Source organism: Gorilla gorilla, chromosome 2 (assembly GCF_029281585.2).
Source record: "Gorilla gorilla gorilla isolate KB3781 chromosome 2, NHGRI_mGorGor1-v2.1_pri, whole genome shotgun sequence".
Lineage (NCBI taxonomy): Eukaryota > Metazoa > Chordata > Mammalia > Primates > Hominidae > Gorilla > Gorilla gorilla.
Window position 1 is genome coordinate 66,416,758 of NC_086017.1, and position 26,454 is coordinate 66,443,211.

The 26,454-nt window shown below is 39.2% G+C and overlaps 1 protein-coding gene across 6 annotated transcripts in view; it reads left to right on the top strand.

Annotated features, from left to right (window-relative positions):
* The first annotated feature begins 6,149 nt into the window (after positions 1-6,149).
* The window catches only part of CCDC66 (coiled-coil domain containing 66), a 64,644-nt gene continuing 44,339 nt past the window's right edge, over positions 6,150-26,454 (top strand). For 3 of the 6 annotated variants that reach the window (XM_055383006.2, XM_031009039.3, XM_031009040.3), the window contains exons 1-7: positions 6,150-6,258; positions 7,843-7,907; positions 8,566-8,591; positions 12,698-13,139; positions 15,579-15,744; positions 15,935-16,038; positions 20,170-20,291. In XM_055383006.2, coding sequence (XP_055238981.2) covers positions 6,248-6,258; positions 7,843-7,907; positions 8,566-8,591; positions 12,698-13,139; positions 15,579-15,744; positions 15,935-16,038; positions 20,170-20,291 — 936 coding nt within the window. In that variant the 5' untranslated portion in view covers positions 6,150-6,247. Of the gene's footprint in view, positions 6,259-7,842; positions 7,908-8,565; positions 8,592-12,697; positions 13,140-15,578; positions 15,745-15,934; positions 16,039-18,370; positions 18,626-20,169; positions 20,292-21,336; positions 21,429-26,454 lie in introns of those variants that run through there. The other 3 variants (XM_031009041.3, XM_063703861.1, XM_063703862.1) reach the window with 3 other exon arrangements.

Consider the following 26,454-nt stretch of genomic DNA (forward strand, 5'->3'; position numbering starts at 1 on the left):
CTTTCCAACAGATATTTACTTAGAGCTTCCCATGTGTTAGGCTTTGGGGGCAATACAGATCAAGGGCAGCATGTCCCTGCTCTCAGAGATTATACTCTAGTGGGCGTTCAGGGACAGTCACAAATGCTCTGTGAAGGGAAGTGCAGAGTACACCCTGGAGTGGAAGAGGGGTCTAACCCAGAGATGGAGACAGTAAGGGAGGCTCCCAGGAAGATGTGACATCTCAGCAACAACCCTGTAGAACAAGTTGCTCAGGTGAGGGGCATCCTGAGGAACAGCATTTCAGCAAACAGAAATCGCTCCAGGAGGGCAGGGATTTTGTCTATTTTGGTTATAGCTTTATCCCTTTTGCTAAAAACAATTCTGTGGACACATTAGGCACTCAATAAAATATGTGGAACAGATGACTATGCAAAGGTGGAAGATAGGAACAAGTGTGGCTACATTTGAGGAAATGAAAGCTCAGTGTGTTAAGAGGGCAGTGGTGAGAGATGAAATTTAAAAGGTCGAGGCTGGGCACGGTGGCTCACGCCTGTAATCCCAGCGCTTTGGGAGGCCGAGGCGGGCGGATCACAAGGTCGGGAGATCGAGACCATCCTGGCTAACACAGTGAAACCCCGTCTCTACTAAAAATACAAAAAAAAAAAAAAAATTAGCCGGGCATGGCGGCGGGCACCTGTAGTCCCAGCTGCTGGGGAGGCTGAGGCAGGAGAATGGCGTGAACCCGGGAGGCAGAGCTTGCAGTGAGCAGAGATCGCGCCACTGCACTCCAGCCTGGGCGACAGAGCGAGACTCCGTCTCAAAAAAAAAAAAAGAAAGAAATTTAAAAGGTCAAGATGGGACTCATGAGATTGTTAAACCCTTTGTGCTTTGTATCAGGAGCAACAGGGTTTTTTAATTATTGGGAGTTTTTTATTTTAATAGACTGTTTTGTAAGAGTGATTTTAGGTTCGCTGCAAAATTAACAGGAAATACAGAGATTTCCCATATACTTTCTGCCCCTTCCCCAACCTACCTCTTTGTCAACATCCCCGACTAGAGTAGTACATTCGTTACAATGGATGAATTTATCGGGACAAACCATTCTTGCTCAAAGTTCATAGCTTCCATTAGAGTTTGCTTTTGCTCTTGTGCATTTTACAGGTTTGGATGAAAATGACATGTTTATTAGTCCGTTTTCATACGGCTATAAAGAACTGCCCAACACTGGGTAATTTATCAAAGAAAGAGGTTTAATTGACTCATAGTTCAGCATGGCTGGGGAGGCCTCAGGAAACTTACAATCACAGTGGGAGGTGACAGGGAATCAAGGTGCCCTCTTCACAAGACAACAGGAAGGAGGAGGGCTGAGCAAAGGGGGAAGAGCTCCTCATAAAACCATCAGATCTTGTGAGAACTCATTCACTATCACAAGAACAGCATGGGGGAAACTGCCCCCATGATTCAACTACCTCCACCTGGTCTCTCCCTTCACACATGAGGATTATGGGGATTATGAGGGTCACAATTCAAGATGAGATTTGGGTGGGGACACAAAGCCTAACCATATCAACATGTATCCACTATTACAGTATCATACGGAGTAGTTTTACTGCCCTGAAAATCCTCTGTGCTCTGGCTATTTATCCCTCCTTCTTCCAATCCCTGGCAACCACTGATCTTTTTACTGTCTCCATAGTTTTGCCTTTTCCAGAATGCCATATAATCGAACTCATACAGTTTGTAGCCTTCCCAAATTGGTTCTTTAACTTAGTCATAACAATTTACATTTTCTCCTTGCCTTTTCATGACTTGGTATCAAGCTCATTTTTTCTTAGTTCTGAATAATATTTCATTGTCAGGATGTGCCACAGTTTATGCATTCACCTACTGAAGGACATCCTGGTTGTTTTCAAGTTTTGACAATTATGAATAAAGCTGCTATAAACATCCATGTGTAGGTTTTCCTGTGGACATACGTTTTCAACGCCTTTGGATAAATACCAAATAATGCAATTGCTGGGTCACGCACATGGTAGGAATATGTTTGGTTCTGTAAGAAACCACAAATGCCAGGTACAGTGGCACATGCCTATAATTCCAGCACTTTGGAAGGCCGAGGCAGGTGGATCCTTTGAGCTCAGGAGTTCAAGATCAGCTTTGGCAACATGGCAAAAGCCCATCTCCACAAAAAAATACAAAAATTATCTAGGCATGGTGGCACACGCATGTAGTCCTAGCTACTCAAGAGGCTGAGGTGGGAGGATTTCTTGAGCCCAGGAGGTCAAGACTGCAGTGGGCCAAAATCACACTACTGCACTCCAGCCTGGACAACACAGTGAGACCCTGTCTCAACAACAAAAACAAAAAACGAAAAGAAAATCATCAAGATGTCTTCCAAGTGGCTACACCATTTTGCATCCTGACCAGCACTTTGTGTTATCAGTGATCTAGAGTTTGACCATTCTAATAGGTGTGTAATAGTATTTCATTGTTGTCTTATTTTGCATTTCCTGATGACATATGACATATAGCATCTTGCATATGGTTATTTGCCATCTGTATTCAGCATCTTTTTAGGTGAGGCATTCATCAAGGTCTTTGGCTCATTTCTAAAATTGGGTTGTTTATGTTCTTATTGTTGAGTTTAAAGATCTTTTCTTATATTTTGAATAACAGTCCTTTATCTGATATGTCTTTGGCAAATATTCTCTCTTAGAATGTGGCTTATCTTTTCTTTCTCTTATCGGTGTCTTTTACAAAATGGAAAATTTTGATTTTAATGAAGTCCAGCTTATCAATTCTTTCTTTGATGGATCATGCCTTTGGTGTTGCATCTAAGCAGTTATCATCATATGATGTTAGCTGTGGGCTTGTTAAAAAAAAGTTATCATCAAACCCAAAGTCATCTAGATTTTCTCCTATGTTTTCTTCTAGGAGTTATACAGTTCTGCATTTTACATTTAGGACTCTGTTCTATGTTGAGTTCATTTTTGTGAAGAATGCAAGGTTTGGGTCAGACTAATATTTTTGCATGTGGATATCCAATTGTTCCAGCACCATTTGTTGAAAGATAATCTTTTCTCCTTTGTTTTGCCTTTACTCCTTTGTCAAAGACCAGTTGACTATTTATGTGGGTCTATTTCTAGGCACTCTATTTTATTATTTATCTATTTGTTTATTCTTTCACTAATACTACACTGTTTTAATTACTGTAGCTTTATAGTAAGTCTTGATGTCGGGTAGTGTCAGTCTTCTGACTTTGTTCATCTTCAATATTGTTTTCGTTGTTCTGGGTCTTTTGTCCCTCCATATAAACTTTAGATTCGGTTTGTTGATATCCACAAAATAACTTGCTGGGATTTTGATTGGCATAGTGTTGAATCTATAGATCAAGTTGGGAAGAACTGACACCTTGACAATATTGAGTCTTCCAATCTATAAACACAGAATATCTCTCCATTTATTTAGTTCTTTGATTTCTTTCATCAGAGTTTTGTAATTTTCCTCATATAGATTTTATACATATATTGTTAGATCTATACCTAAGTATTTGATTTGATGGGATGCTAATGTGAATAGTATTGTTTGTTTGTTTGTTTGTTTTTGAGACGGAGTCTCTCTCTGTTGCCCAGGCTGGAGTGCAGTGGTGCGATCTCGGCTCACTGCAAGCTCCACCTCCCGGGTTCAGGCCATTCTCCCGCCTCAGCCTCCTGAGTAGCTGGGACTCCAGGCGTCTGCAACCACACGCAGCTAATTTTTTGTATTTTTAGTAGAGACGGGGTTTCACCGTGTTAGCCAGGACAGTCTCGATCTCCTGACCTCGTGATCCGCCCGCCTCAGCCTCCCAAAGTGCTGGGATTATAGGCGTGAGCCACCGCGCCTGGGCAGTATTGTGTTTTTAATTTCAGCTTCTATTTGTTCATTGCTGACATACAGGAAAGCAATTGGCTTTTGTGTATTAACCTTGCATTCTGCAATGCCACTATACTCACTTATTAATTCCAGGAGGATTTTTTGTGGCTTCTTTCAGATTTTCTACATAGACAATCATGTCATCTGCAAACAAAGTTTTATTTCTTTCTTCCCAGTCTGTATACTTATTTCTTTTTCTTGTCTTAGCTAGGACTAAGGCTAAGTCTTAGGATTAGCTCAGACTTCCAGTGTGATGTTGAAAAGCAGTGATAAGAAGAGACATTCTTGCCTTGCTCTTGTTCCCAATCTCAGTGGAAAAGCTTGCACTTTTTCACTGTTAAGTGTGATATTGGGCTCTACAGGATTTTTTTAAAAATAGAGATAGGGTCTCACTATGTTGCCCAGGCTGGTCTCGAACTCCTACACTCAAGCAATCCTCCTGCCTTGGCCTTCCAAAGTGCTGCAATTACAGGCATGAGCCACCACACCCGGTCTCTAGGAGATTTTTTGTAGATATTGCTTATCAAGTTAAGGACGTTCTCCTATATTGAGAGATTTTAAGAAGCAGAGTGAATTAAGCAGATTCACATTTTAGAAATCATTCTGGCTACAGGCTCATGCCTATAATCCCAGCACTTTGGGAGTCTGAGGTGGGAGGACTGCTTGAGGCCAGGAGTTTGAGACCAGCCTGGGCAACGTAAACAGACTCTGTCTCTACAAAAAAATTTTTTAAAAATTTACCAGGCGTAGTGATGCATGCCTGTAGCCCTAGCTACTTGGGAGGCTGAGACAGGAGGATCATTTAAGACCAGGAGTTCGAGGTTAGTGTTATGATCATACCAATGTAGGCAGCCTGGGTGACAGAGCAAAACCCTGCCTCTAAAAAAAAAAAAAGAAAGAAAGAAAGAAAAGAAAAAGAAAAAGCAAGTGTTGGGGTGAAGAAATTAGAACCTCATATACATTGCTGGCAGAAATGTTAGATGCTGCAACTGTTATGAAAACAGTTTGGCAGCTTCTCGAAAAGTTAACCATAGAATTACCATGTGACTCAGTAATTCCACTCTTAGGTGTATACCAAGAAAATTGAAAATAGGGATTCAAACAGATACTTGTACATCAGTGTTCACTACAGCATTATTCACAATAACTAAAAGATGGAAACAACCCAAATGTCTATTAATGGATGAATGAGTAAACGAATTGTGGTATATATATACATAGAATGGAATACTATTCAATCATAAACAGATATGAAGCTCTGATACATCCTACAACATGGATGCACCTTGAATACATTATGCTACTTGAGAGAAGACACAAAAGGACAAATATTGTATGATTCCACTTTTATGACATGAAGTATCTATAATAGGCAAATTCCTAGAGACAGAAATAAGATTAGAGGTGTCTTAGGATTGAGGGGAGAGGAGAATGGGAAGTTGTTGCTTAATGGGTACAGAATTTTTATTTGGGGGTATTAAAAAGCTTTTGGAAAAATATACTGGTGTATTCCACAACATTGTATCATGGAATTGTCACTTGAAAATGGCTAAAAATAGCAAATTTTAACACACATACTACAACAATAAAAAATAAAAAAGTAAAGGTTTGTCAGGCATTTAATAATTAATACCTTTCATTGTTTTTGTCTGGAAAGAGTGTGTGCAAAGATACTTAACAACCAAATGTAATGTGTGATCCTTGATCGGCTCTTGCTTTTTTTTTTTTTTTTTTGAGACGCAGTCTCACTCTGTCGCCCAAACTGCTGGAATGCAGTGGCGCGATTGGCTCTTGCTTTCTAAATAAAATGCCTATAAGATATTCTTAGGACAAGTGGGGGAAATTAAATCGGGAAGGGAATTATTATGAAATTAATGATCTTAGGTATAATAATTGTACTGCGGTTATATAGGAGAACATCTGTTCTTAGGAGATACATGCTGCAATGTTAAAGAGTTAAGTGTTACAATGTCTGTAACTTACTTGCAAATGCTGACCCCAAAAAGGGGGGGGGGGGTGTGTGTGCGCGCGCGCGCGCTTTGGAAGGCTACAATTGCGAGAAGCGCAGGTCTCCGCCACCGAAGCTTTAGACTCATAAGCCGGGTCAGGCCAAATTCCGCTGTGCGTAGGGGAACAAACGGCACAAATGGGGCACAAACAGCATACGCAACCGTTGCCGCGGGAGCCCCGGCCCAGCTCAGCGAACCCGCCAGCATGCCCCACCCTGATTGGTCCACTTGCTCAGCTCGCCGGCACCTCTATATCCAATTGGCGTAGCGCTTGCTGAGCCGCTGCGGCAACCGACGTACACAAGGGGGTTGAGCGTTCTGTGGAGAGAGTGCGAGGTCAGGCCATGAACTTGGGGTAAGCAGGGGTAAGCTGGGGTAAGGAAGATGGTCGTCAGCGGAGAGGGAGGCATGTGTGTCTCGGTTGTCCCTTGGAGTCTTTACTGGAGAACGTTCCCAACCTGCGCCGCCGAGAGGGGCAGAGCCCAGTTCTCGGGTAGAAGATCGAGGCAGATGGGTCGGCCCTTAGCGACTCCACAGACCTTACGTTTTCACTTAATGACTCGCATTAAAACTGCCAGTGATCCCCTTTCGGTCCCTTATTTACCTCAGGATGAGGAGGGAAGAGAGGTGAGGAGGAAAGGAGAGAAATGACGAGACAGTTAGAGGAAGCGTGGCGGCTCCTGGGGAGGACTCCTGGCCCATGCCCCGAGTTCTTCGCCACCTTGTTTTTGGAGTCTTGCAGAATGTTGGAACGCCCAGATTCGTTTTAGGCCCACGAGGCGGGGAACCAGGCTTCTCAAGAAATCGATGTAGTACCGGTGCCTAACACCTAGTAGGCGCTCCTTAAGTAGGGGTGAAGAAATAGAAAGAGCTGGTGCATGGTCTTCATCACTCGCAAGTTTGATATTTTGAGAAGATGAGAAGCCACCAAACTCAGACCTAACTACACATCGTTCAGCAAATGTTATTATGTTTTAGAATCTGGGGATATGGAAATAAATAAGATAGTGTGTCCCTTAAGGAGATTACAGTGCAGTGCGTCATTGAAGGTACTTTACCATTGAAGGTCTTTTCTTTCTTGGTGACGTTTCACCAACATAAACACGAACTGTTCATAACCCTGCAATAAGGAAAGCCGTAAAACCTATGCTTTCCAGTGTTTTACCTTTAATAGTTAAGGTGAGGTAATTTGATTTCCCCTACCTGAGCAACACCGCAAATTTCGCATTCCTAATCAGACCTTTCCCAGCCTCTGTCTCCCTTGACTGCCTTGCTGGATTTAATTTTCTCTCTCTGAATTATGGACTGTATGTATGGGCTGCCATTTTTGTTCTCAGCGGAGTTTTAGGACCTTAACAGACGTTCAAATTTTGTTGGCAGTGCCTATTGTTACTTTATGCCTTTGCTTCCGACATACACGTATAAAGCACCAAACTAAATATCACTATGTATTATTTGAAATATTGAAAGTGGTACTCTTTGCTCAAGCAGTTACTAACCTTGATGGCATTGTTAGTAGTCATATCGATGCTCCAGCACTCCGTAGAATGTTTTAGTCATGAGTTCATTATGAAACTAATGAATGGCAGTTAAATATATCTTGCTCCTTTAACTTATGTGAGGAGTTTTGGTAACAGCATTATTAAAAAATGGTGGTATGATAACTTAATTTATAGTTTACCAATAACAAAATGAGATTTCAGGTTAATGATAACAATGCTTGTAGTATGGAAGAGTTTCAAGAATTTTCCCCCTGTAGTTGTGGGTTTTATCTTGGATTGCAAAACGTTTTTAATTAAAACACTGGTTCGATGTGTACAAGATTCCTGCATAAATTCAAAATAATGGATTTATTGTCAAGGTTCAAATGAACATTTCTGGTTATTTAAAATGTTGCGGTTTGTTAAAAATGAGAGACAACTTTCTTTTCTTATTGCAGAGATGGTTTAAAGCTTGAAACTGAATTACTGGATGGAAAAACCAAGCTAATATTGTCTCCATATGGTATGTTGTGTTACAGAAATCTGAAATGTTAACTTTTAAATTCATACATAAAATTTATATTAGTTCAACAGACTTTTTGCTTGTAATAGAGTGATATTTAAATGATATTTTGGAAAAAGCTGTTTCCTCAAACTTCTGCAGATTTCCTTCTAGCCAAATAAAATCAGATTACAACACTGCTTACTACTGTCAGTATTCAGACTCATAACATTTAATGTTCCAGTATATTGCGTGTTCATTATATCCATATAGCAAATATCCTTATTGCCTGATGAATAATACAAGTAAAATTTATGTAATTATGTTCTTTGCATGTAAAGAATGTATCATTTGAGAAAAGTTGATAGTAAGACCACAGTAAAATGCTAAAGTCACTTTTGGTATTCGTTTTTAAACTCAGTGTACTTTGGTACCTTCTCCTTCGCATTTTTTTTTCTGTTTATAGTTTTACCTTGGAAAGATAAAAAACAAAAATAAAATAGAAGTAAATCGTTGAACTGGATTAGAAAAAAATACTCAGTCAAGATCTAAAGTTTATGCTTTCGAGGATAATGTTGCTAGCTTAAAATCTTATAACAATATTAATTACAGTTTTCTTGCATTACCACCTTAGTATGTTTTTGGTGGATAGTTTAGTAATTTCTTTTTTCTTTTGTAGAACATAAATCAAAAATTTCTGTGAAGGTAAGCCATATAACTTTGACCTGACCTGTTTTCAAATGTAAAATGCAGTTTTATTTACAGTGGTTAGAAAATAATTCCTGGGAAATGTCAAGTGTTCTAAGGGGTTTGGAATTATAGTGAGGAGTTATTATTTTCTTGCTTTCAGATTGGTCCTTTCACAAAAATTGAATCATTTTAGGTTTAGCCCAATAGAACCTCTTTCTCTAGATAAGTGCTATTCAGTAAAGCATCTGTGTTAATGGAAGTGTTCATTAATAAAATCAGTATTATCGAATATGGAAGCCACTAGTCATGTATAGTTATTGAACCCTTAAAATGTAACTAGTATGACTGAGCAACTGAATTTCTAATTTCCTTTAATTTTTAATGGAATTTAATGGATAATGGATTGTACTGGACAATGCACTCCAGAGATCTTTAAAAATAGATATTCAGACTTTAAACAGAAATGTTTTTTCTTTTCATACTCAAATTCCATTTGCCCACACCAAAGGGGAAATTTAATTCACAAATTGTAGCATGCATTTAGCATTTTCCTTTAAAAGGTTGCACTTGAGCTTAAGGGTAATTTTCCTTTTAAATTATTTTCCCTTATCAGGAATCTATTGTGCTTTTTTCTACAAAATACATTATCACTTTGTTTATTTTAATTTTTGAGGCAGAGTCTCACTCTTGTCACCCAGGTTGGAGTGTAGTGGCATAATCATGGCTGCAGATCTTCCTCCTCCAGCCTCCTGAGTAGCTGGGACCATATGCATGAGCCACCATGCCCAGCTAATTTTTTTTATTTTTAGTAGAGATGGGATCTCACTATGTTGCATAGGCTGGAATTACCATTTAAAAATTTTTTTGAGGTTGGGCATGGTGGCTCATGCCTGTAATCCCAGCACTTTGGGAGGCCAAGGTGGGTGGATCACCTGAGGTCAGGAGTTCAAGGCCAGCCTGGCCAACATGGTGAAACCCCATCTTTATGAAAAATACAAAAATTAGATGTGGTGGCACTAGTCCCAGCTACTTAGGAGGCTGAGGCAGAAGAATCACTTGAACCCTGGAGATGGAGGTTGTAGTGAGCCGAGATCGCACCACTGCACTCCAGCCTGGGGGACAGAGCGAAATTCCTTCTCAAAAAACAAAAGCAAAAAAAGCCAACTTTTTTGATACTTCTACTCTTCTTGCTACCTATTTCTTTTTTAATTTTTAGATTAATATCAGTAGGAATGTCTCTTCTCTTCCATAACTTACTACAGCCCCCTTTTATCTTTGCAGTGTCTTAAAGTCTTTGCTTGTCTGTGGATAGAACCCAGTTTGGGTGATGTACCACTTTACCCTTCAACTCTAAGCCCTTGATGGCTTTACTTGCAGGTTTAATTAAGGTGAAGAAGTTGCTGGAGTACCCAAAATATCACTCAATAAATAGGTGAAGATGATCAGAACAATTCCACAAACTACATATAAAAATTGTTTCTCTTTCTCTATCATAAAGTTATACACCATGTATGCTCCCCTAATCACAGACTACAGATTGTATGTTATTCCTACCCCTTTCCCTATTAAAAATTGCAACTAACTGCTGTTATTTGAAACATATTCACAAATACAGTGGCCTTTATCAAGTTCCTAGATGAAAAGCTATTTGTAATGGTTGATTTTTATCTTCTCCAGGCTGATTTGTTATAGAAGCCACATTTGTGAAGACATTTTATTGTCATTTTAACCAACTCAGAACATCTGAAGATCCCCTTTATAGGCCTATAATAAACAGAATTACTGGTCTTGGATTTTTGGTAGGCCTATAATAAAGTTACTAGTCTTGGACTTTTGATTACTAGACTTTTAATTATAAAATTCTATCAGCTATCTAGAGGTGTTTTAGAATTTTTTTTTTTTTTAAGAGTAACTACTGTGTTCTCAACTGATGTTGAGCCTAAATTGTTTACTGCCTTAAAGCAAATTGTTTGGGTTTATCCCCATTGCATTTGGGACTTCAAAATACTGATGCAACCTAAGTTTCCCTTCTGTATTGATTGTTTTCAAGAAGTTTCTCTTCCCATATTGATAGAGGTTACAGAGATCCTCCTCATTTCTTTTTTGCTCTTCACAGACTATAAACACCAAAATCAGTAGTATTTTCTTCCTTTTTTGTTTTGTTTTTTAGTTTCCCAAATTTCGCAGTTCTGCCACTAGATGTTGAATTCTCTTTTCTGCAAGTTATTCATGAATTATCTCTGCATAGTGCTTTTCTTTGTTCCTTCTAATGGGGTAAGCTCCTGAGTTACTAGAACACCTACAGGTCTCTTTTTTTTCCCCCCATTTCCCACTGGTTGAATTATTGTAATCTCCATAGTTTGTTCTTTAAACACAGCTGAACTCTATCTCATTATCATCAAGTTTAACATATATGTGGTCAGAGTGCTTTCCTAGTTCTATCAAAATCTGTGCATTTTTCTTTTCTTTTTTTTTTTTTTTTCTTTTTTGAGGCAGGCTCTCTCTCTTTGTCCAGGCTGGAGTGCTGTGGGACAGTTATGGCTCACTGCAGCCTCGACCTCCTGGGCTCAAGGGATCCTCCTGCCTCAGCCTCCCAAGTAGCTAGGACTACAGGCGCATGCTCACACCACCAGGCTCAGTTAATTTTTTAAAATTTTTTGTATAGACGGGAGTCTTCCTGTGTTGCCCAGGCTTGTCTCAAACTCCTGGGCTCAAGCGATCCTTCCACCTCAGCCTCCCAGAGTGCTAGGATTATAGGTGTGAGCCACTGTGCCCAGCCTCTCCTACATTTTTATTTTTCTTCAATCTGTGGTAATGAAGTAAACTTGGTTACTTGCCTAATTTCTTAGGTTTATAGGAAGAGAAATGGGAAAATACAGATAATACAGTATCATAAGTAATTTATTAAAATAATGGATTCTAAAGCTCTTACACTTAAAATAGTCTCAAAGATTAGTTGAACTATAAAACAATAAAAAAATTTTTATGAGTACCTCTGCACGTGAGAATCAGTGACATACTAAAAGGTATTTGTAATATTAGTGCTAGGTAGCACGTTTTATATATATATATATATTTTGTTTGTTTGTTTTAGAGATGAAGTTTCGTTGTTGTTGCCCAGGCTGGAGTGCAGTGGCACGATCTCGGTTCACTGCAACCTCTGCCTTCTGGGTTCAAGCGATTCTCTTGCCTCAGCCCCTCAAGTAGCTGGGATTACAGGAGCCCACCACCACGGCCAGCTAATTTTTTGTATTTTTTTTTAGTAGAGATGGTGTTTTACCTTGTTGGCCAGGCTGGCCTTGAACTCCTGACCTCAGGCAATCCACCCGCCTCGGCCTCCCAAAGTGCTGGGATTATAGGCATGAGCCATTGCACCCTGGCCCACATTTTATATTTAAAAATGTTACTTTTCTCTGATTTGTTCTGGCCTTGGGATCCTGGCCCCATATAAATTGTGAAGTGAGCTGATATTAAACAAATCCATTGAACATTGTCTTTATAATAATAAAAAAATGGCTGGGCTTGGTGGCTCACGCCTGTAATCCCAGCTCTTTGGGAGGCCAAGGCAGGTGGATCACCTGAGGTCAGGAGTTCGAGACCAGCCCGGCTAACATGGTGAAACCCCGTCCCTACTAAAAATACAAAAACTAGCCAGGCATGGTGGTGGGCACCTGTAATCCTAGCTACTCAGGTGGCTGAGGTAGGAGAATTGCTTCAACCCGGGAGGTGGAGGTTGCAGTGAGCTGAGATCGTGCTGTTGCACTCCAGCCTGGGCAACAGAGTGAAATGCTGTGTCAAAAAAAAGTAGTTAAAAAAATTTTTTTTAATTGAAAAAAAAAAAGAGGTAATGTAGGTGGTATAATCTAATGACATAAGATTCAAAGCTGGAGTATAGTGGAGATGTCCTATAACAACTATAATAAAAGTTCCTGAAGTAAGATAATTTCTAGTTGTTGATGAAGATTTGCAAGTATTAAGAGTTAGTTTCTTATGGTTATATTACCTAAATAGCAAAATGGAAAAAAGTTTAGAGGACTGATTTATCACAGATCATATAAATAAAGATAATTGGTGATTTTTCTTGGACAGTTATAAAGAATAAGCTTCTGGTGTTTTAACAGATGGGAAATAAGGCCAAGATTGCAAAATGTCCTTTAAGAACAAAAACTGGGCACATTCTAAAATCAACACAAGATACTTGTATTGGGAGTGAAAAACTTTTGCAAAAGAAGCCAGTTGGTTCAGAAACATCACAGGCAAAAGGTGAAAAAAATGGAATGACTTTTTCATCCACTAAGGATTTATGTAAACAATGTATAGATAAAGACTGTCTTCATATCCAGAAAGAGATTTCACCTGCAACCCCTAATATGCAGAAGACTAGAAACACCGTAAATACATCTCTAGTAGGTAAACAGAAGCCTCACAAAAAACACATCACAGCTGAAAACATGAAGAGCAGTTTGGTGTGTCTAACACAAGACCAACTACAACAGATTTTGATGACTGTAAACCAAGGAAATAGATCTCTTTCCCTGACTGAGAATGGAAAGGAGGCAAAAAGTAAGATTTTTCTAAAGTTTTCATGAATTTTGATTTTTTCAATATGTGTTTTAGAATATCAGATTCATTGGGTTTTATGTAACTTTGACTCTTAAACTGTAATTTAACCTGTCAATCTATTAAAATAATTGTTCTTTTAGAGGACTTTCTCTAATATGCAAAATTATTTTTATAGTTGTGCCATATTTTAAGGTTAGTGCTCAGAATATTAAGAAACCTAGTTTCTGTGGATTTTAGAAAAAATGTTAGTACAAAAAACTATTATTATACTTATTTTAGAATATAGGAGGCTTTACTCGTATTTAAAATAGTTACATGAAACATTGTTTAAAAACAAATTATGGTATTTCCAGTGAAAATTAAGGAAACCTTACTATGACTATTTGACTTGAGTTACTGAAAAACATTGCTTTCCTGGCCACTGCATTACTCTTCCTGTTCCTCATTCCATGCTAAGAAATGGCAGTACTTTTTTTAAAAAACAAGGTTAACACAGATTTGGAAGGAACAGTAGAGTGTTACATGCTTTGTCTTTCACAAGTCCTGGCATTGTATTGTGTTTTTAAAAGCCTTCTAATTTCCACTTTGGGATAAGGAATTGCGAATATGAAGACAATAGAAATATCTAAAATTTTATTAGGCAATAGTGAAATAAATAAAAAATTAACAGTTCACATGGAGAGGCCCCACAAATGGTTTGGGGACCCATTAACTCCTGAATATTCCCATGATACTCAAGATGGAATTGTTTACTCTCTTGTTATAGATTATTCTTGGTAAAATGAGGGAGCTGGATTTTGTGTTTAAGGCTAAAATTCTAGCAACAACCTGCTTATTAGGCATAACGAGAAATCCTATCAACAAAGTTAAAAGCAGAATTTGCCTAATCATGTAGACTTTCATGATTTCTTTCTCTTCACTGGGAGAACTAGCACATTCAAAAGAAATCAGAACATTTTTTGAGCCAGCCTGTGAGCCCTCTAAAACATCTGATTTTGATATTATAGCTGGGCATAGAGACAATTCATGAAAAGGTTTTCCACTGATTTCACAGCTAAATAAGAAAAATAACGTCAAGGTAATGAGTATTTATCAAGATATTTGTATTTATTCCCCTTTGGGTTGTGATTTGTGTTATAATTTTTATTTTATTTATTTATTTATTTTTTGAGATGGAGTCTCGCTTTGTCACCCAGGCTGGAGTGCAGTGGCACGATCTCGGCTCACTGCAAGCTCTGCCTCCCGGGTTCACACCATTCTCCTGCCTCAGGCTCCCGAGTAGCTGGGACTACAGGCGCACGCCACCACACCCGGCTAACTTTTTTTTTTTTTTTTTTTTTGTATTTTTAGTAGAGACGGGGTTTCACCGTGTTAGCCAGGATGATCTCAATCTCCTGACCTCATGATCTGCCTGCCTCAGCCTCCTAAAGTGCTGGGATTACAGGCATGAGCCACCGCACCCGGCCATATAATTTTTATTTTTATTTTTTATTTATTATTATTATTTTTTTAGACGGAGTCTCGCTCCATTGCCCAGGCTGGAGTCTCGCTGCGTCGCCCAGGCTGGAGTGCAGTGGTACGATCTCGGCTCACTGCAAGCTCCGCCTCCCAGGTTCACGCCATTCTCCTGCCTCAGCCTCCCAAGTACCTGGGACTACAGGCGCCTGCCACCACGCCCGGCTAATGTTTTGTATTTTTAGTAGAGACGGGGTTTCACCGTGTTCGCCAGGATGGTCTCGATCTCCTGACCTCGTGATCCGCTCACCTTGGCCTCCCAAAGTGCTGGGATTACAGGCGTGAGCCACCGTGCCTGGCCAGTTTTTATTTTTAAAAGCTTTTAAAAATGGCAAGAGGAAATGGAGATTTGTTTTCTGTTGTTGCTCGCTTGTTTTCCTTATTTGATATAAGAAATTGTATGGCTATGGTCATGAGCAAGCCATTTAACCTCTGGGCTTCAGTTTCCTTTGTTTTTTTTTTTTTGAGACGACATCTGGCTCTGCTGCCCAGACTGGAGTGCAGAGTGCAGTGGCACAATCTCAGCTCACTGAAACCTCCACCTCTTGGGCTCAACCCATCCTCCCACCTCAGCGTCCCAAATAGCTAGGACTACAGGCACGTGCCACCACACCTACCTAATTTTTGTAATTTTTGTAGAGACGGGGTTTTGTCATATTGCCCAGGCTGATCTCGAACTCCTGAGCTTAAGCAATCTGCCCACGTCAGCCTTCCAAAGTTCTGGGACTACAGGTGTGAGCCACCACTCCCTGCTTCCTTTTTTTCTTTTTGACAGGAAGGGAAACTTAATGGCTACCTCAAGGATTGTTTTGAGAGTTAATTTAAGTAACGTATAAGACATGTAAGAACTGTATAGCACTATGCCAAGTATTATAATAGATGTAATTTAGTGTTAATTTTTAAAACATGTATTTTACCTCCTAGGTCAATATAGTCTACATTTAAACAGTATTTCTAATCAGCCAAAGGATGAGAACATTATGGGATTATTCAAAAAAACTGAAATGGTTTCATCTGTCCCAGCTGAAAATAAATCTGTCTTAAATGAACATCAGGAGACATCTAAACAGTGTGAGCAAAAAATTGCCATGTATGTAACTCCTATCTGTTGTTATTGTGTGGTCGTCTTCGGAATATGGTTTTGCCTTTCCTTTACTTGCATGTGAAATAGTTACTCTGAATACTTAGAGCTATTTAAAAGCTTATTACTTAATATTTATGGAGTTAGTTGTGTAGAAATGTATGATACAGTTTCTGTTATCTTTTGTGTTTTACCTTAGAGAGAATGAATGGAAACCAGCTGATATATTCAGTACTCTGGGGGAAAGGGAACGTGATAGAAGTTCGTTGGAAGCAAAAAAAGCCCAGTGGAGGAAAGAGCTAGGTAGGTAACTTTTATACCTTTATTATAGTTTTATTGGCTTAAAGAATATGTATTGAAGCCGGGCGCGGTGGCTCACACCTGTAATACCAGCACTTTGGGAAGCCGAGGTGGGTGGATCAGGAGGGCAAGAGATCGAGACCATCCTGGCCAACATGGTGAAATCCCATCTCTACTAAAAATATAAAAATTAGCTGGGCGTGGTGGTGCACACCTGTAATCCCAGCTACTCGAGAGGCTGAGGCAGGAGAATTGCTTGAACCTGGGAGGCAGAGGTTGCAGTGAGCCGAGATCGTGCCACTGCACTCCAGCTGGGCTACAGAGCAAGACTCCATCTCAAATAAATAAATAAAAAAGAATATGTATTGAGGATGAAGTTTAGGGGCCAAGGGAAAACGTCCCCTTTGCCCTCTGAAGGTTTGCTGAAAGATCAACTGACAAAAGGCAAATTAATAAAAGGCATACAAATTTATTAACATGCATGGAAGTTTTACAAAATATAAAAACTAAAATAAATGGCCACATGGCTGACACTTGTCCGCCATGTTGAGGTTACAGAAACAATAGGGGTTGGAGCATGGCAAAACAGATTATGGGAGGGGGAGGAGAGGCAACCTGGCCAGTAAAAGTGTTTTTTTGTTTTGTTTTGTTTTGTTTTTTGAGATGAGGTCTCGCTGTGTCGCCCAGGCTGGAGTACAGTGGTGTGATCTCGGCTCACTGCAAGCTCCACCTCCTGGGTTCACGCCATTCTCCTGCCTCAGCCTCCCCAGTAGCTGGGACTACAGGCACCCGCTACCACGCCCGGCTAATTTTTTTGTATTTTTAGTAGAGACGGGGTTTCACTGTGTTAGCCAGGATGGTCTCGATCTCCTGACCTCATGATCCACCTGCCTCGGCCTCCCAAAGTGCTAGGATTACAGGCGTGAGCCACCGCGCCCGGCCAAAAGTGGTTTTATTATGTACATGAGACCTCAAAGGTAGTAGCCTTCAGAGAACAGGTGATAAATGTTTCTTTCAGACCTTTAAGGGTGTCAGACTCAGTTAATTTATCCTAGATCTGGACAGGGGAGAATCCTCAGAGAAAGCCTGGCTGTGTCGTTTCAGATTTTCTCTACAGATGCAAATCTTCCCCACAAAAGACAGCTTTGCAAGGCTACTTCTGTTTGTAGGCCCTCTGAACAGCCATCTTGAAATGTGTCAAATTAATACATTTTGGGGTAAAACACTGTAGTTCCCTTTAGAGTATAGTTATCCCTCAGTATCCATGAGAGACTGGTTCAAGGATAGTCTTCCCACTTCAGGGTGCCAAAATGCACAGATGCTCATGTGGAACCCATGGATACGGAGGGCCTACTGTATATCTTTTAGTATGATATTATCAAAAGTCGTATTTTATAATATTTGACATCTAGAGTAGTTCTCTACAAATGCTTAAGAAACCTAGTGGTTTCATAATGCCTTAGGTCGTGTCTTTTTGTTACTCTGAAGTGTGCACCAAAAACATTAATGTCATCAGTACATTCTGCAGCCCTTGTAAGGTCAAAGATTTGTAAACTTTTCCCATTTCCTGGAAATCCTTTTTTATAATTTTTCATAGCAGGCAGCCTATGCGTTTAAGGATGGTTTTACTAAAAACTAATTGATTTCACTTTTTTAAATAACCAAAACATTCTAATGAAGAAGAATCATTGTTGTATCAGACAGTATGTATTCTAGACAGAAATAAGCTTATTGCTTTCTTTCAGCTTTGGACCTTATAACAGAAAAATCTATAATTTCTGTTAGAGTCTTGAAATTTCGTTAGTGACTAAGAAATATCCATTACTTCTTCGACTAAACTTGGGGTCTGCGTATCACAATCTGCAAAACGTGTGACATAACAATTGTATTTCTTAGGAATAGCTATGCTAAAGGCATGAGGTGGGCTTCACCCTAGTTGAGAAACTAGAAAGTCTTGTGAGGCCATCACTAACTTGGCTGGGATAGATGATTTAGAAAAAGAGATAAGCAAGACCAGGTGAGTGGCTCACATGTAATCCCAGCACTTTGGAAGGCCAAGATGGGAGGATTGCTTGAGGCCAGGGGTTCAACATCAGCCTGCTGGAGCAACAGAGTGAGACCCTATCTCTACAAAAAAAAAGAGAGAAGCAGCAGAAATAAGGAGTGAATTGATGCTGGAAGTCAAGTGTGTTAGTCTGTTTTGTGTTGCTATAAAGGAATACCTGAAACTGAATAATTGATAAAAGAGGTTTATTTGGCCCACAGTTTTGCAGACTGTACAAGCATGGTACCAGCATCTGCTCGGCTTCTGGTGAGGCCTCAGGAAGCTTTTACTCATGGTGGAAAGCAAAGGGGGAGCAGGCATTTTACATGGCAAGAGAGATGCCAGGCTCTTTTACACAACCAGCTCTCGTGTGAACTGACAGAGGGAGAACTCAAGCATCATCCCAAGGGGATGGCACCAAGCCATTCATGAGGGATTCATCTCCTGTGACCCAAACACCTCCCCTTAGGCCCCACTTCCAACACTGGGGAATCACATTTCAACGTGAGATTTGAAGGGGACAAATATCCAAACTGTATCATCAAGGTAAAAGAAGAATGAAGAGATTAAACTTATGTTAGCAGTATCAGAAGGTTTGGCGGTCTTGATGTGTGTTTATATCACAATTTCATCTTTAAATGTTTTCTTTCAGCACATTCCACATCAAAATGCAATACCAAATGTCTGAAATAAGATGGAACTACTTGGAAATGACCAGAATATTTTGTGCTTTAATCATTTTTGTTGTTGTTGTTGTTTTGAGACGGAGTTTCATTCTTGTTGCCCAAGCTGGAGTGCAATGGCGCCATCTCAGCTCACTGCAACCTCTGCTTGCTGGGTTCAAGTGATTCTCCTGCCTCAGCCTCCTGAGTAGCTGGGATTACAGGCACCTGCCACCATGCCCAACTTACTTTTTGTATCTTTAGTAGAGACAGGGTTTCACCATGTTGGCCAGGCTGGTCTCAAACTCCTAACCTCAGGTGATCCGCCTGCCTTGGCCTCCCAAAGTGCTGGGATTACAGTCGTGAGCCACCACACCTGGCCTTATGCTTTAATTATTTTAAAAATCAGTTTACTGTTTTTTTTTAACTTGTCTTAGTAAAGCGCCTCTATTTAAGTCATGCTTCCAGTAACATTCTTGGAATTTAAATTTATACAACATTGAATTTTGTATTTAAAGAACTACTGTTGATTGGGGGGTTAGTTTTGACTATATCTCTCAGACACAGGGTTTTATGTTTTTTACTTGTCAGCAATTAAGAAATAATAGCTAACATTCATTGAATATTTACTTTGTGCCAAGCCCTATATTGAGATAGGCACTATTATTATCCCCATTTTATAGAAGAAACCAAGGCTTAGAAAGCTTACCAGCAGTTGGCCAGCTGCGGTGGGCTCATGCCTGTAATCCTACCACGTTGGGAGGCCGAGGCAGGTGGATCACAAGGTCAGGAAATAGAGACCATCCTAGCCAACATGGTGAAACCCCATCTCCACTAAAATACAAAAATTAGCCGGGCGTGGTGGTGCTGCCTGTAGCCCCAGCTACTCAGGAGGCTGAGGCAGGGGAATCGCTTGAACCTGGGAGGCGGAGATTGCAGTGAGCTGAGATAGCGCCATTGCACTCCAGCCTGCTGACAGAATGAGACTCTATATTAAAAAAAAAAAAGCTTACCAGCAGTTTGCTAACAGTCACATAGCTGGGAAGTTGTTGAACTTGAATTTTAACCCATAGTTCTCTACTTCAGAATTCTAGCTTTTAATTCTCTTAATAATAATTGAATGAACATTACAGGAAACTAGAACCTCGTGATAATTGACAAAGTATAAAATAAGTTATTCCAATAAAACTGCTCCTTATTGGTAATTGTGGTAATAAAATTGGACCATACTTAACTTTGGTTCTGATTAAATTTTTTCTTATTCTGTGTCCCTAAAAAATTATTCTCCACTTTGTGAGTTAATTTCCTTCCTAAAAAAGAGTTTTGATTAGATCTGTGTTGGTATCTGCATTAAGAAGATCAGATTTGTTTACATGGTTCTGTTTTTACAGTTTTTGTACATTTTTTTAAAAAGGACATTATTTACAGATGAACAGGTTGCTTTAAAGAAGAAAGAAAAAGAAGTTTCTGAAAAATGGAATGATCCTTGGAAAAAATCTGAAAGTGATAAAATAATATGGGAAAAACATCAAATTCTTGACCAATCTAGGGTAAGACATCTTAATTGCAATTTTTAAAATACTAAGCAGTGTTCATATTATAGAATTTATTTTTAAAGCTTATTAAAAAAAAAAAGTTTTTTTTTTTGAGACGGAGTTTCTCTCTTGTTGCCCAGGCTGGAATGCAGTGGCACAGTCTCAGCTCACTGCAACCTACCCCTCCCAGGCTCAAGCGATTCTCCTGCCTCAGCCTCCCGAGTAGCTAGGACTACAGGTACTCACCACCATGGCCAGCTAATTTTTTGTATTCTTAATAGAGATGGTATTTCACCACATTACTCAGGATGGTCTCGAACTCCTGGCCTCATGTGATCTGCCAGCCTCGACCTCCCAAAGTGCTGGGATTACAGGCATGAGCCACCGTGCCCAGCCTATTTAAAAAAACTTGTCATATTTTTGGGTTTTTTGTATGTGTGTTTTTTTTTTTTAAAAAGAAACAGGGTCTTGCTCTGTTGCTCAGGCAGGTGTGCAGTGGTGAAAACATAATTCCCTGCAGCCTTGAACTTCTGGACTGAAGGGATCCTCCTGCCTCTGCCTCCCAAATGGCTGGTACTACAGGTGTACTCCACCATGCCCAGCTAATTAAAAAACAATTTTTTTTTAGAGACAGGGTCTCACTGTGTTGCTCAGGCTGGTGTCGAACTTCTGACCTCAAGCGATCCTCCCACCTTGGCCTCCTGAGTAGCTGGGATTGTAGGTGTGAGCCACTGGGCCTGGCTCATATGGTATTTTAAAACAGTGTTATTTTTAATTTAATTATGACCTCAACTGGTCTCTGTTTACATTCTGTGAGTTGTCTCGTTATGTCGTTAGGTGAATGTAGAGGCTCCCTTTAGAGTCTTAATAAAGGAGCTGTGCAGTTTTTGAAATGAATACAAAACTCTGCCACTATGTGTAAGTGTTTAGTTATCAAATATACACATATGTCAAGTGTGTCTTGTGTAGTGCTTTTGTGATTTTTAAATTTTATCTGTGGTTAATTTTGAGTAAAGAAACAGTGTCACTGTTTTTCTATTTATTTTTACACTTCTGCTAGCTCTTCAAGCATTCTATCACAGTCTCGTAGCCAGGTTATGGTGGTCCAAGCTGATGGGGCATTCACAACTTAGAGCTAGTCAGACTTTAGAGGTAAGTCCTAAGTGTCAGTACTTTGGATATTTAAACCTTTTAGTATTTGACCTCTAACCTATTTTCCTTGAAGGAGAGAATCTAAGTCCTCCTTATTTTTAGTTATCAGTTAATTTTTACTTGAGTGTATTATGCTTCATTTGCCTTCATTTCTTTTTTACATTTACTATCCCTTCCTCCTTGTGAACATTTACATTTTAGCAAATGTATTCTGAAAATAATGTAGTAACCTAAAGGGACGATTCTCCTAAAGAGATGATTCTGGTGGTAGAAATTTTTGGCACTATGGCCTAATTAGGTAAATTTCTTATAGAACCCCTTCAAGTTAGATTTTGTGCATGGCTGTCTATTCTGCTTCATGTAGAGCTGACTTGCCTACATTGAATACTTCTGTTGTCTGTTGATAATTTTACATTAACAAAAGGAATGAAATCAGAATTGCATTTGCCCACAATCCCAAAAGCACATTGACTGAAAAGGCAATAAGGTTGTCTTGGTAGAACCCATTTTGGAAAATTCTGTAGCCCTGGGTGATAATTTTAAGTGTGTAAAGTTTAGAAGTTGTATGCAGACACCGTTAAAAGTTGTAGCTAAAACTAAGTTTTCATGAAGCTGGTGAGGATCCGTTGTTGGCTTATTTACTTTTCAACATCAGGATAAAAAATCTGTAATACTAAAAATGTTAAATAATTTCAGTTGCCAAATTTTCAGTTGAAATGTCAATATATAATTTATTTCTTAATTTGCATGGCTTTTTAGGTCATTTATTATCTGGGGATAATCCATACCATGATTATTAATGCAAGTAAAGGACCATTTGAGGTGACATTTAGGTTTTAAAATATTTTGTATATATTTTTTAATGATAGTATTTGTCAGTTGATGAAATGAGGAGGCTCATGAATTTGGAAAGGAGAACTTTGTTTCTCGTCAGCGGTTGCAACCTGCAGCATGGCCATTCTGACAGGCTGGGAAGCATAGCCTTCGGCCAACCAGGAGCCAGAAACTTCAAGGTGTCGGGGAAGGGAACAGGAATTTATGCTGAGTGAAGTGGCTGAATATACGTATTTAATAAGCTATAGAAGGAGTCATGAATATTTATGAAAGGAGAAACATCCATGCACAATTGAGTTTTATGCCCCTTCATGGGTCCCATGTACAAAAAATTGCAGCGTTAGCATGATCCAAGGGTAGAGTTTTCAGCCCTCTGACATCAAAAAGTGAAGCAGAGGACACAAAAACCTTTTGGCCAGAAGCATCAGGTGGTTGGTTGGTATCAGTGCTGACATCTTCTGAAGGGCTGGTTTCTGTTTAGCCCTTAGGCTAAATAGTGGTTAGCCAGGCAGGGAGGAGGTATAATGTGGTGTGTCTGATTTCCCCATCCACTCATGGCCAAGAACTCAGTTTTCAAGGCACTTTGGGGTCCTTGGCCAAGAGATGATCCATTCAGTTGGTTGGGGGACTTAGAATTTTACTTTTATTCCTCATGTGTATCTTTTTTTAAATAACTAAAAAAAACCAATAAAGTTATTTAAAAATTTTTTGGAATCAAAAGTTGTGGGGGTTGATGATGGGAGAAGGACTAGAAAACGAAACACATGCTATATCCAGAACTGGACAACCAAGAGTTAAAAGAGTATAATTATCAGCTCATTTTGTTTACTATTTAAATGCAGTTTTCGCTGGGTGCAGTGGCTCATGCCTGTAATTCCAGCACTTTGGGAGGCCAAGGTGGGTGGATCACGAGGTCATGAGATTGAGACCATCCCAGCCAACGTGGTGAAACCCCATCTCTGCTAAAAATACAAAAATTAGCTGGGCATGGTGGCACGTGCCTGTAGTCCCAGCTATTTGGGAGGCTGAGGCAGGAGACTTGCTTGAACCTAGGAGGTGGAGGTTGCAGTGAGCCGAGATCGCGCCACTGCACTCTAGCCTGGGTGACAGAGCAAGACTCTGTCTCAAAAAAAAAAAAAAAAAAAAAAAAATCAGTTTTAATGTATTTGTATGCGAATGTGGTACAAAATTGGAGAGATGTTATTGAGGGAAAAGGAATTTGCTGTGTAACAAAAAAGCCCTCTTCTCAAATACCTTAGAGCAGTTGTTTTCAGAAATCCCAGCTGTAGCCACAACTATTTATACTATTTGAATATCTAGTTAGTCTCTCCATATAATTGGGAGGGAAAGAAGCTTGGTTGTAGGCAGTCACCAAAGCCTTGAGTGTGAAAACATGAGGTAATGCATATAAAGTGCTTAGAATAGTGACTGACAATAGAACAAATGCTAACAAAGCTTTGTTCTACTTATAATTTAAAGAGTTGCGGGTCTCAATTTGTTACCCAGGCTGAACAGGCACAGTCATGTTGCACTCCAGCCTTGAACTCCTGGGTTCAAGTGATTCTCCTGTCTCAGCCTCTAACTGGCTTATTTCACTTAGCATAATGTCCTCAAGGTTTACCCATACTGTAGCATGTGTCAGAATTTCATTTCTTTTTAATGCTAAATAACATCCTATTGTATGTATATACCATGTTTTCTTTATCCATTAATCCATGGATAGAAATTTGGATTGTTTCTGCCTTTTGGCTATTGGGAATAATGCTGCTATGAGCATTGGTGTATAAATAATCTTTTTGAGTTCCTGCTTCAATTCTTTTGGGTGTGTACTCAGAATTGGAATTGCAGGATTGTGTGGTAATTTTTTGTTTAATTTTTATGTTAAATTTTTACCAATTTTAATTTTGTAATTTTGTGTTAAACTATTACACTGCTTTCCACAGCAGCTGTACCATGTATATTTCCATCAGCAGTGCACTGTGTTCCAATTTCTTCACATCCTCACCAACACTTACTTTCTGATTTATTGACAGTATCCATCCCAATGGTTGTGAAATGGTATCATTGTGGTTTTCATTTGCATTTCCCAATGATTAGTGATGTGGAACATTTTCCCACAGGCTTATTGACTATTTGCATATATTTGAAGAAATGTCTATTGAGATCCTTTGCCCATTTCAGTCAGGTTTTTTGGGGGTTTTTTTGTTGTTGAGTTGTAGGAGTTATATATTTTGTATGATAATCCCTTGTCAGATACATGATTCACAACTATTTTCTCCCATTCTGTGAGCTACTTTTTCACTCTCTTGATAATAGTGTCCTTTGATGCACAAAAGTCTTTAATTTTGATGAAGTCTGTTTTATCTGTTTTCTTTTGTTGCCTGTGTTTTTGGTGTCCTATCAAAGAAATCATTGCCAAGTCTGATCATCGGACTGTATTTTCTTCTAAGAGTTTTCTAGTTCTAGCTCTTATGTTTAGGTCTTTGATCTATTTTGAATTAAGTTTTCTATATGGTATAAGGTCAGGGCCCTACTTTATTCTTTTGCATGTGGACATCTAGTTTTTCCTAGCACCATTGTTGAAGAATGTCCTTTCCCCATTGAATGGTGTTGGCTCCCTTGTCCATAACTATTTGACTGTGTATGTGAGGATTTATTTCTGGTCTCCTCTATTCCATTAGTCTGTCTGTATGCTACTGCCTCACCATTTTGATTACTGTGGCTTTGGAGTGAGTTTTGAAATCAGGAAGTATGACCCTTCCAACTTTCTTCTTTTTTAAGACTGTTTTGTCTATTCGTGGTCCCTTGAGATTCCATATGAATTTTAGGATGGATTTTTCTATTTCTGCAAAAAAAAAAGATTATTGATATTTTCATAGGGATTGCATTGAAACTGTAGATTGCTTTGGGTAATATTAATATCTCAATAATATTAAGTCTTCCAATTCATGAATGCAGGATATCTTTCCATTTATTTGTGTCTTTAATTTTTTTTCAGCAATGTTTTGTAGTTTTCAGTGTACAAGTCTTACTCCTCCTTGGTTAAGTTTTTCTTTTTAATTTTTAAAATTTTTTTTGTTTTTTTATATATTTTTCTTTTTATTGTTTTGGTTAAGTTTATTCCTAAGTATTTTTTCTTTTTGATGCCATTGTACATGGGATTTTTAAAAAAAATTTTATGCCATTGTACATGGAATTTTTTTTTATTATTATACTTTAAGTTCTAGGGTACATGTGCACAACATGCAGGTTTGTTACATATGTATACATGTGTCATGTTGGTGTGCTGCACCCATTCACTCGTCATTTACATTAGATATATCTCCTAATGCTATCCCTCCTCCCTCCCCCCACCCCACGACAGGCCCCGATGTGTGATGTTCCCCACTCTGTGTCGAAGTGTTCTCATTGTTTAGTTCCCACCTATAAGTGAGAACATGCAATGTTTGGTTTTCTCTCCTTGCAATAGTTTGCTTAGAATGATGGTTTCCAGCTTCATCCATGTCCCTACAAAGGACATGAACTCATCCTTTTTTATGGCTGCAGAGTATTGCATGGTGTATATGTGCATAGTATCCCATGGTGTATGTGTATTAATCCAGTCTATCATTGATGGACATTTGGGTTGGTTCCAAGTCTTTGCTATTGTGAATAGTGCTGCAGTAAACATACGTATGCATGTGTCTTCATAGCAGCATGATTTATAATCCTTTGGGTATATACCCAGTAATGGGATGGCTGGGTCAAATGGTATTTCTAGTTCTAGATCCTTGAGGAATTGCCACACTGTCTTTTACAATGGCTGAACTAGTATATAGTCCCACCAACAGTGTAAAAGTGTTCCTATTTCTCCACATCCTCTCTAGCACCTGTTGTTCCCTGATTTTTTAATGATCACTATTCTAACTGCTGTGAGATGGTATCTCATTGTGGTGTTGATTTGCATTTCTCTGATGGCCAGTGATGATGAGCATTTTTTTCATGTGTCTGTTGGCTGCATAAATGTCTTCTTTTGAGAAGTGTCTGTTCATATCCTTTGCCCACTTTTTGATGGAGTTGTTTGATTTTTTCTTATAAATTTGTTTAAGTTATTTATAGATTCTGGATATTAGCCCTTTGTCAGATGAGTAGATTGCAAAATTTTTCTCCCATTCTGTAGGTTGCCTGTTTACTCTGATGGTAGTTTCTTTTG